This window comes from Magnolia sinica, chromosome 1 (genome assembly GCF_029962835.1).
Source record: "Magnolia sinica isolate HGM2019 chromosome 1, MsV1, whole genome shotgun sequence".
NCBI lineage: Eukaryota > Viridiplantae > Streptophyta > Magnoliopsida > Magnoliales > Magnoliaceae > Magnolia > Magnolia sinica.
The window spans coordinates 112,546,864-112,558,996 of record NC_080573.1 but is presented as its reverse complement, the minus strand read 5'-3'; the positions used below and the strand labels follow the sequence as shown (position 1 = coordinate 112,558,996).

At 37.3% G+C, this 12,133-nt stretch overlaps 1 protein-coding gene across 3 annotated transcripts in view; it reads right to left on the bottom strand.

Moving 5' to 3' along the window:
• The window catches only part of LOC131254295 (carboxypeptidase SOL1), a 47,916-nt gene that overhangs the window by 16,250 nt on the left and 19,533 nt on the right, over positions 1-12,133 (bottom strand). For all 3 annotated transcript variants that reach the window (XM_058255293.1, XM_058255298.1, XM_058255288.1), the window contains 3 exons: positions 7,630-7,676; positions 6,532-6,657; positions 6,245-6,347 (listed from right to left, as the gene is read on the bottom strand). In XM_058255293.1, the coding sequence (XP_058111276.1) occupies positions 6,245-6,347; positions 6,532-6,657; positions 7,630-7,676 (276 nt within the window). The remainder of the gene's footprint in view (positions 1-6,244; positions 6,348-6,531; positions 6,658-7,629; positions 7,677-12,133) is intronic.

Here is a 12,133-nt window from a genome sequence, read left to right as displayed (position 1 = left end):
ATGGGAGCAACATACTATAAAATCAAATAACTAGGTCAAAATAATCATGTTAAAAATCATAACCACCTTAAATAACTCTAAAGCCCAACTTTCTAGATCTAAATCATTCTTTCTTAATTCAACATACTATCATATGACTTTCTAAAACCTATTACACCTCAAAAATAGAGTTAGGTCTAAAACTTGCCTACAACTAAAACTTTCCTCAAATCAACGAAATCTGAATTAAAAATAAACTAAAACAATCTTTGACCAATAAAACCAACTACTTCAGGACTCTTTAACTAATTGCTTTCTATAAAGACAACACCAACTCGAATGATACCATTTCTCTCGGGCCTATCGTTGGGATAGTCCCTTCACTCAACTCCACTTGAACTAGCGAAAACGGTTGATTACTTTGACTAACTTTGAGCAGACCAAACAATTACACAACCATCGTTGTTTCATTGGCGACAACAACTTTATTACAAAACCCAAAAAGGGGAAAAATGACAAAATTCATTAAGGCAATAGAAAAGAGTTCCTTGTACAAAGAGAAGATCCATGGATTCCCTCATAAGCACACAGGCATACAATTTGACTCTTGGAATCTGATTACATACAATCTCCATGTTATACAATCACAATTTCAATTTGTTCAAAATAAAATACAGCTTCCAAGGAGGACGACATTCTCTAGATGCCCAAGCAATAGCATTCCTGGAGTCCCCTTCCACCAACAAGGAATGACCCACCTGGCTTGAAAGATGCCCTTGTCAGTTTTAATGGCCAAGGCCTCAACGTTGATTTGATGACCCTATCCCAGTTGGGCCCAACAAAGTGAACAAGATGGACTACTCGTCTCTAAGAACCCCTCAATGTTGGAATAATTTGGGTTATCAATTGAGCTACTATTGATATTCAATTCCTACCATCTGGTCGGTGAAAGGGAGGAACAAATTCTTCTTGTAACGGTTGGCCCCTATAATTCCGAATGCCCCCATTCCGATTGCAAAGGAGATCAAGAACAAAGCAACAGAGAAGAATTTTAAGAACCACTTGCCAAACTGACCAACAATCTCTTGATTCTAGCAGAGATGACTTCAGTGCTCGACCTGGGAGCATGAGGGAGCATCCTCCAAAGTATTTAACCCTTAATCTTAAAAGGGTCACCTGTCCCCCGCTCCTAAGGTTTTGACCCATCCAAGCAAGACCTAGTCGATCTTGAAGAGGCCCAAAAGAACCAGACCAGATCTTCCATGTTGTGATGCAGTCAGTAAAGATATGATCAGTGTTTAAGTTATCGACGAGAAATCGATAATATCGCCGATAATTTCGGTGTCGCCACACTGGCTACCTCGAAACCTACTAATTTCGTTTCTCTTCCAAATGTCACCGAAATTTCGGCGATTTTTGCGATAAAATGGGTTGTTGGAGATAAATTCGTTGTAGATACCTTACCACGAGAATTTCGGCGATAGTGTAAATTTGTAAAATTAAAAAAAAAAAAAAATTAAAAAGAGCTTTCATTTCGAATTTTTTTTCAAGATCAGAGAGAATGTGATTTCCGGTACCTATAAAAGAGGATTGGTTGATCGCAAATGGTATTTGGTTGGCCAATCACAAATCCATCGAAAGTTGTAGGCCCAAATTCCGTAGATACGAAAAAAAAAAAAACCTCCAATTTCCCCTCTTTTTTTCCTTCGATTGGATAATATATTTCAAACGCCATAGGGATTTCGACGAATCTTCAGCGTTTTTTTTATGGATTTTTTGTCGAGATTTGGGCAGGAGTATAGGGTTTTGAAATGGTGCGTTCGGAACCCTTTTTCCCCCAAATTGCTTCCACTTTTGTTTTTTACAGGACAACGCCGGCACGACTTGCGACTATGGAATGACTCACCTTTAATGCTCTATGGGCCACACTATAATATTATGTGCTTTATCCGTGCCGTCCATCTATTTTGTAAGGTCATTTAATGGCATGTGCCTAAAAATGAGTCGGATCCACATTTTAGGTGGACCATACCAAAGGAAACAGTGGTGATTGAATGCTTATCATTCAAAACTTATTTTGGCCTACTGTAATGTTTATTTGCCATCCAACTTATTCATGAGGTCATGTAGACTTGGATGAAGGGAAAACGTAAATATCAACTTGATTGAAAATTTTGTGGCCCCAGAGAAGCTTTTAATGGTGTCCATTTAATGACCGTTGTTTCATGTGGTGTGGTCCACCTGAGATTTGGATCTACCTCATTTTTTGGCTAATGCCCTAAAATGATATGAAAAAATGAATGTATGGCATGGATATACAATGAAATGCATCTAGGTGGACCCACAGTTAGGGTCCCGCACACCTCCCTGGTGCACAATTCGTCTCTAGTAAGCGATGGATTGTCTGCGGAAGCTTTCTTGGGAACTTCCTGGCACAGGAGCTACTAGGCCCACCGTGATGTTTGTGTGAACCCTACCCATCCATCTATTTTGCTAGATGATGTTCGGATATGGGTGTAAAAATGAGGCAAATCCAAAACTCAAGTGGGTCGCATGACAGGAAACAGTGAGTAGAGAAATGCTTACCATTGAAACCACCCTAGGTCCACCATGATGTTAATACGCAATCCATACCGTTCATAAGGGCATCCCTATCAGGGATAAACTGAAATTACAAAAATATTAACCTAATCCAAAACTCTATGGCCCCACGATTGTTTCAATAGTGGAGGTTTAATTCTCATTGTTTCCTGTCTGTAGCCCACTTTTGTTTTGGATCTGTCTCATTTTTAGGCCTATTCACTAACATAATCTGGCAAAACAAATGGATAGAGTAAATTTCATCACCATGGCCTCACCTATTTTTCCGTCAGCAGGTCACTGCAAAAGGCTTTTGTAGGCAATCCCGTCCAAGGGAGCGCAGCTTAGGTTGCGAGCTGCGCTCCGAAACCATCCAAGTGGATGGGACCCTAACTATAGGGCCCACCTTGATGTATGAATTGTATATCCATGCCGTCCATTTTGGCCAAGTTATTGCAGGGCATGGTCCCAAAAATGAAGCAAATACAAATTTCAGGCGAACCACGCCACAGGAAACAATGGTCACTGGACACTCACCATTTATAACTTCCTAAGGTCCACTCTAGTGTTTATTGACCACCAAACCTACTGATAAGGTAACATAGACTTGGATGAAAGGAAAAAAATCAAATATCAACTTGAGTGAAAAAAATTTGGTCCAAAATAGGTTTTTGATGGTGGCCATTCAATTACCACTCTTTCATGTGGTGTGGTCTACCTGAAATTTGTATTTGCTTCAATTTTTGCACCATGCACTAAAATAGGTTGGCAAAAAAGATGGATGTCATGGATATACAATACATATATTGAGGTGGGCCCTACCATTAGGTTCCAACGGTGGTCGCAGACTTGCAGCCACAATGCTCATTTCAAGGACACAGCCTAGTCAACCAGATTTTTTAATAGAGATAAATTTGTATGCCTATTTGAGGATTTCTATCCCATATACAGAGATATTTTAACAATCTGAGCCATTCTTCATCTTGAAAATTGAATGCACTAGACACAACTTACAACTTTAAATCCAAAATTCTTAATGAATCAATGATTCTATATATTTTTTTTAAATAGCTGAGTACTCGCCCTGACACATGGAATCCTTTTGTGAGATCCGAGCCACTCACCAGATTGGACCCACTATGTAGATGCCTTATGTCAACTGATAAGCCATTCTCATCATGTAAGACAATTATATGAATGCCCACCAATCTGATGTCTCAAGTGGACCACCCCACATGAAATAGTGGTCACTGAATGCCCACCATTAAAAACTTATTTGGGCCCACAAAAGTTTGGAATGGATGCATAAATTGGATGGACGGCTAGATGGATGGATGATTACATGGGATGGATGGATTAGATGGTTGGATGAATGGATTAGATGGTTGGACGTGATGGTTTGGATGGATAGTAGAATTTTGGTTATTATTGAAGTGATTTCTTACGGTAGCGCATGCTTTTAAGTTTTCATTAAATGAAAACTTATTATGTATGCATTCTTTTTGTAATTTTTTTTAATTCCTAAATATGCAAATATGTGTATTTAGGCATCTCTTGAAGTTTCACTAAAAGATTCCGGCGTTTTCATGTTTCCCCTGCATTTCCGATTATCGGCAATATTATTGGCGATAACGATATTATATCTTTATCTCCAACCGGCGAAACTTGTAGCGATACGGACAACTCAAACACTGGATATGATCAACTCCACTTCCTTGCGATGCATCACACAATAATTTTGCAGACCATTCTATTATTCTATTATAGAATAATAGAATCTATAATATATATATATATATATATATATATATATATATATATATATATATTAGTAGGAGCACAAAGCTCAATAATACAAGAACAATTACAACCGGCGAAACTTGTAGCGATACGGACAACTCAAACACTGGATATGATCAACTCCACTTCCTTGCGACGCATCACACAATAATTTTGCAGACCATTCTATTATTCTATTATAGAATAATAGAATCTATAATATATATATATTAGTAGGAGCACAAAGCTCAATAATACAAGAACAATTACAACCCCTCTATGAACGAATAATCATTTTGGCTGAAATTTGAGATACAAGAGGCCCATCCCATTACATTCATTTTAACCTTCTTACATACATCTACCTCCGACTCTCCCACCAAATAACCCAAAATACAGCCATCATGATTAAGATACATATAATCATGACAGTTTGGATTGAGATACATATCCCACATGTAGCATGGTATGTGCGTGCATGTATTCTGCCAAATTGTCGCAAAATACCGAATATTCCAAAAATTGCCCTGGCAAAGGATCACTCTTCCTAGCTGATCCTCATCATCTAACCTTATACCAATTAATTGGGATCAGCTAAATTTATCTTGTTCAGCCAATCCACCCCATCAAGGGTCATACCTTCAATTAAACCATAGGTCATCAATCGTTTTCTTGCTACTCCATCCACATCCCTTTGGGCCTTCCCCTTACCATTTTCAAGCATTCACCATGTACCATCTTATTCCTTCTAATAGGCGCGGTTCTTGGTCTCCATTGAGCATGACTAAACCATCTAAATCTCCTTTCCCTCATCTTATCACCTATTGGTGCTACTCTAAGTTCCCTTCAAATGCATTAATTTCTAATTCTAGCCATCCTCCTCTTGCCACTCATCCATCTCAACACCCTCATTTGAGCTACACATCCTATGAACATGTTGTTCCTAAATACTAAACATTCGGTCCCATAAAGCATGGGTGGTCATATAGCTCTCCTATAAAATTTCTTTTTCAATTTGCTACACGACAATCACATAAAACTTCAGAGGCACAACTCCATTTCTTCCACCCAACTTGAATTCTATGGGAAACATCCTTCTCAATCTCTCCTCACTCGTGAATTACCGAAGATATCGAAAGTGGTAATTTTGGGAAACTTCTTGGTCCGCAATCCCAATTCCTCATTTTTACTCTGATTGTTACTAAAATTGTACTCCATATACTCTGTTTTAGTCCAACTAATTTTAAATCCTTTAGATTCTAAAGCAACCTTCCTTAAATCTAGCTTTGTGTTTACACCCTCCCTCGTCTTGTCAATCAAAACTATGCCATGTCCAAACAATCATATACCATGGTATCTCTTCCAGCAAATGTCCTATACATGAAATGGATTTCCTCTTAAGACTACTTCAGAGTTGTGCTAGTCCGTCATCTCCTGAGGAATGAGCATTCCTCTTTGTTTTAGACATTTTCCATGAGATGGAGCATTGCACTGTAAAATAGTGGTGGCAGCAACCTATTGTAGTTATTATATCTTTATATGAGATTCAATCACATTGGTATTCTAAAACATTGTTATAAAGATGAATGCTAGGATCCATTACCCATATTCTTAAGGTTCAGGTTGATTGAATTGATCAAGCTCATAGATTTATAAATCCAAGATTTATATCGATCAGTATCTGCTGCAAATTCTTAATATGAGGATAAATTTCACTAAATTATAAATTACATGAATAAATTGACACCCATGCATTATTCATTCCTACCACAAAGTTTTAAACTGGCTCAGGATATAAACTTTTGCTGCTACCGAATGGCCCTATGCCTCTCCAACATTACAAATCTAAACAAATCCAATTGATTACTAGAATCATGCCAAAGAAAAACTCAGTTAAATATTGAACCTCATTTGCTTTTGGCCATTTGTTATCACTAACTTCCAAGGTCAATTCAAAACAGCCTTTGTGTATGTAGTTCCAATCTTGCATACCACCATATATAGGGTACCTGAAAGAAATTTCTTCCAGAATTATTTCCAAAGCATCAATATGAAATGTCTGCATGATAACTTTGTAAGTTTAAACTGATTATATGGAAGAAATGGAGAAGAAACCTTGTGCAAATTTCCATATCATGAGCTGTTTTCTGTTTAAAAACTTAATGGGATGCAATTTTAGAATTTTACTCATACCAAGACGCTCCATTTGTAATCCCTCCAGGAAATTCCTTGCTCAGAGACATGTTATGGTGAGAACGGCTATACACACTTGCCATGTATTGGAATGTTTTGTCATCAGGGCATGCATAGTACCACTTCCTGAAATTTGTACACATAGTAGAAAGAGAGCACAATGAGCATGGCTAGCAGAAAAAGTCTCTACCATTTTACAGCTTCTGAAACTCATAGGTCTGCACTATGATTGTATCTGAGTAAGAAATGAGGCAATAGCTACCCACATTAATCTATGACTTGCAGTCCCAGAAATGTAGCAAATACGTGTTGATTCATGAGAAATCGATGTAAACAAGTCAAGATGGCGTAATGCATATGAGAGTGAAAGAACACATTTTGGAAGCAGAAATTGCCATACAAAAGCAATTTTCAACTGCCTATAAAAATCAGTTAGATAATTCAGAATTTGTAAAATGAGCTATCAAACCAAAAAATGATAGCGAAAATACATTCATTGTTGGATACTTGGGGATACATTTTGGTGTCTCAACAAGCATTCATGGCAGGATTGTCTACTGCCCAAAACAGACAGTGCATGCAATTCAGGAGAAGGGCCTATCAATTTTGGCAAAAAGATAGAAAAGTGGAAACCTGCCTGCTTCAGTATACGTTTTCTGCACAACATCAAAACAGCACCAAAGAGTAGGGAGTGACCCACCAATGTATCAACCTAAATGCATATCTGGGGGACACCAAGATGCACCTAAATGATAGAGCTTGTAGAAGCAACTCCAACACGATCAAATAAGAAAACACAGGCATCAAGCAGTTAATTATTATTAATTATTTTAAAAAAAAAAAATCAGTTCAACTAGGCTATGTGTGGGAATGTCAGTACAAAGAATGTCTAGATCAATCTTAGAAATTGTAAATAGCTATACTAGAAGAAAGACATAACAAAGTTGTAGGGAACTAATGCAACTTCCATTCAAGAGGGGCTCTCCCGTGCTTCTAGACAATAGCATAAATTCTAAGAATTGTTCAGAATGGAGAAGAAACACTCTTACCACACAAAAATTAGAAGAAAGACTCGGAATGAGCAACAAATAATATTACCTTCTATCATCGGTTCCATCCCATGGATAATTTGCAACCAGAGCACCCTGCAAACAACAATGGAAGCTTAGTTGAGGGATCTATTTCCATATTCATTGTTGTTGTTGCCATAGGTTGTCCCAGCTTTTCTGGGGCGGCTTTTTGACATATGAACCCTGTTATGATAATCAACATGAGACAGGAGAATTTCTTGGCGGAAGTTGTTTATCCGACGACATCAACCATCCTTTAGTTGGGCTTGGGATAGGCAAAAGCATCACTCCAAATGGAATTTATCTGTTTCCAAATTATTCAACTATTAAAATTAATGCAAGATCAAGTTGGTTTCAACAGCCAGATGTTCACTGACCCAAATGTTTAAATTTTGGTATGATATACCTCCACGAATTCAGTTTTAGCAAGTACTAGTTGGTTGCTATAGTCCAAAGCACGATCAGACCGAAAAAATAACAAGTGAATTTGGACATCATGTGAACAGAGATTTAACAGGATAGCCTAGAAGTAGGTAAGATGAGGCCTATAGTCACAGCTGTAGTTGGTCGGCTGTTGATGCAAAGGTGTTGGCTGGGGTATTCTAGTTATCCAGGATAACAGCAGCATTCTCAGAATGGAATAATTTGAAAGGAATTGGATCCTTAAAAGCCACCATCATCATCCTTAGAAGTCAAATTCTTTATTTTGAGATGCAGATAACACTTACTTGGAGCTTCTCAATCTAAATTACTGCTTTATTACAACCCTTTGCTGGGATCTATTGTGAATCAATTGGATCATCTTCAAAAGGAGTATCTTCATAATCAATGTCAGGAATTGAATATATTGTCATAAACATAAGAATTCAATTTGATACAACTTTGCTTTAACTGCAATCCTCGGATTCTAAATTACGCAATCTTATTTGCTCCTTTTCTGTTATTCTCTGTTTACAAAGGTATATGGTGACGGTAACGGCCAGTGTGTCGGCTGATACAATACTGGCCATATCAGCTGGTACAGCCCCGTATTGGCCAATACAGCCCTATAACTGCCAATTTTTTTAAAAGGAATAATCTTTAAAATAAAAAATAATAATCTAAAAATTGTGAGGATCCCAAAAATGTATTTTTTTTCTTAGTTTTGAATATCTATGAAACAGGCCATTTTTTGGTACGAATGCTGTCCCAGGGGAATACCGAGCAACCCAACTGAATCTAAAAAAATTATATTTAATATACTCTAAATATCTAATATTAATCCCACTAATACATGTCCCTAATCATTATACACCATTTCCCTCAAGAAATTTGTGAAAAAGGTTAAAAATAAAATCCGGATGAACGGTGTCAGGCAATTTTGGGTACACTAGAACAGTCTGTCCCACTATTGAATATTCCTAATCTATATACACCATTTCCCTTAAAAATTTTGAGAAAGAAATTAAAGATAAATTCAGATTACTAATCAACCCAAAAATGACCCTAAATGTTCAAAAATGCTCAAAAGCACTAAAGTACTGGTTTAGTGCACGAATTTAAAGATCTATACAAACAAGTTATTCATGCATCAATGTATGGAACATTAAAAATAAAAAATAAAAGAAAAAAGAAAATCACCGGAATTTTGAAGGACAAAAAAAAAGATGATGCAGATATGCCCAAATCAAACACAAATCTAGCAAGATTGGTCAATTTGGGGCATATCATGTTAAATTGAAACACATACAGTGGGGGGGGGGGGGGGGGGGAGGGGAAGAAGAGGATTTTCTACCTCATTTTTCAATTTTCCACGAAATTGGCTCAAAAGCCTTGATTTGTCTATTTGAGCTCAAATCTTGTATTTTGATCTTGCAAATAGGTGTAAATCTAATCGAAAATGGGTTTGTAACAATCTCATAATACTCAAAAACTGAAAAAATATGAAAGATTGTAAAACAGCCCTCATCAAGGTCTCATACATGCGTAATAGCCTGCAGCAATATACATGCAGCGTAAAGGTGCTGATACGGCCACTAACAGCCAATTATGGCCTTTTTTTTACCAGAACAGGCTGTTTCAACCAACTATCATGTAAAGATAAGACCGATACGGAACCGTTTTTAAATGCCCTGCTATATACCCTTCAATCTCAAAATGACAAACCATAGAAATTGACAACTTCTCAGCTGGTAAATGAAGAAGACAACAGGACCCAACAATTTCTCTTTTGTAAAATAATACTCCTTCAACATGTTCGTTGACAACCAGTTCAACTTGATGATGACACTAAAGCAGTTTTGTCTTTGCATCAGAAACCGTAACTTTTAGATTTGTAACCAGATTGTCTTAGAAGTTGTTGGTTTCACCTTTCAAACAAAGCCAAACAAACTTTGGAGCAACATAGATTCCAGATGCTGACTGAAACTGATTCTAGCCATTGATCAGAAGGGGTCATGCTGGAATCTGAAGCAATTGCTAAGCCCTCTATTAGAAGTGCTAAGATTGACATTAGTCGATTCATGCTGGAAAAACCAGTCTCAGCATGTAATTTTGTCTTGGCATTGTGTCTCCAAAAGGTGGGATTGGTTCCATGTTTTAACTACATCAGGGTCAATCACTGAAACTTCTGTATGCGGATGGGCAGTGGCATGTTATATTACAGATTATTATTATTAAGGATCGAGCAACACGGTTATACGACCAAGTCGGAGAGCTGAAACATGGAACTTAATAGCCCGATTATGTTGGAGAGCTGAGCCAGGAAACCAAGCCAATTCACCTCCCCAATCTGACAGTGAAGGTAGTATGCCAATGAATCGGTCTCAGTCGAATGCAGGTGGACAGGCCCTTACATTACTTTTTTTTTTTCATAAGATGGCCCCGCAGTACATGTCTCATCGCTTCTCTCTCACCCAAGGTATTCCGTATCGATATCACTTGGCGTAACAGTGCCCACCGATACCGATACCGATACAGGGGCGTAACAGCCCGTAACGGTGCAATTTTTTTCCCAAAAAAATATGAAAAAATATGGATTAAATCCAGAATATTCTAAGCATTCCAAATATGCATTCATTTATAAATTGGAACATGTTTATGGTAGTGTAACAGTCCCCACTCTTTGGTGAGAAGTTGTATTGGATTGTCTGATGAATTTATGAACCAAACAACTTGGAATTAATTGCAAACCTTTTATATTTAGTTTTCTAACTATATAATATCTATATAAATTTATTATAATGAATGTAATACCAAAACATCTTATATTTTCAAGTTTTCCTTTTATTTATAGTACTAGTGCATTGCATACTTCGTGACTCACATGCATTTTATTTCAATATATAGAGTTTAGGGACTTTCGTATCCGATTATGTAATTCATATACCTAACAATTTGATATAATTTTTCCCATAAATCTTTTTAAAAAATTAAAATTAAATTGAGGTAAATAGTGTTGTCGAATCGGGGCTGGTTCAGAGACCATTTGATGCCCCAAACTAACCTCAAATTAATGCAATCTATTGGCACTTATCCCACTAATGGATTGGTGGACATTTATTCGACAGTGAAAAATGAAAAATATCAAGTGGTCTTATTTCAAAAAACAATTGGAAAAAAAAAAAAAAGGTAAATCCAGATCTCAGGTGGACCACTAGTGGGCCAGGCAGGCAACCTCAATGTATTTGTATATCAATGCCATCAATCTGTTTTGCCAACTCATTTTAAGGCATGGTCCAAAAATTCAGGTAGATCTAAATCTTCTGTGGAACACTAGTGAGTATTCCTTTAAAAGTGGGGCCCACCTCAATGCATTTGTTGTATATCCATGTGGGCCATCCTTTTTGCCAACTTATTTTAGGGCTTGGTCCAAAAAATGAGGTTGATCCAAATCTTAGGTGAACCACAAAATAAGGATTTAATTCCCACCATTAAAAAATTCTTAAGACATTTTTTTTTTTTGATCAAGCTACTATTTGTGTTATCCCTTCATCAAGGTCAAAGTTTATGTGACCTTATCAACAGGTTCGATGGAAAATAAACATTATAGTGGACGACATGGATATACTACACATAAATTGAGGCCGGCCCATGTAATAAAACAATGTAAGTGCACTATTCAGCGTGCACCGCAGAACACGTTAAAAAACAAATTTAAAGTGCGTGGTTGTCAGTCCATTCCGTTTTCGATACCGAAATGAAAAGGAAGAGAGAGAGAGAGAGAGAGAGAGAGATATAGAGAGAGAGAGAGAGAGAGAAGAAGAAGAAGAAGAAGAATGGCTGCAGCCGCAGCGGTCCGAGAAGAAGAAGGAGAAGAAGGAGAAGAAGAAGAAGAAAAGAAAGAAAGAAAAAAAAGGTATGTTTTTTTTTCCTATTTTCTTTTTTTTTTCTTTTTCTTTTTTTCTTATTTTCTTTAGGCCCGAAACAATTGTTATGGTACCGTAACGGCCATTATGTAATGTAACGGCCGTTACGGGCACAGAAAGAGGGGGGTGCCTGTTTCAACCCCATATCGCGTAACGGTGTCGGCTGTTACCATTACGTATCAACCA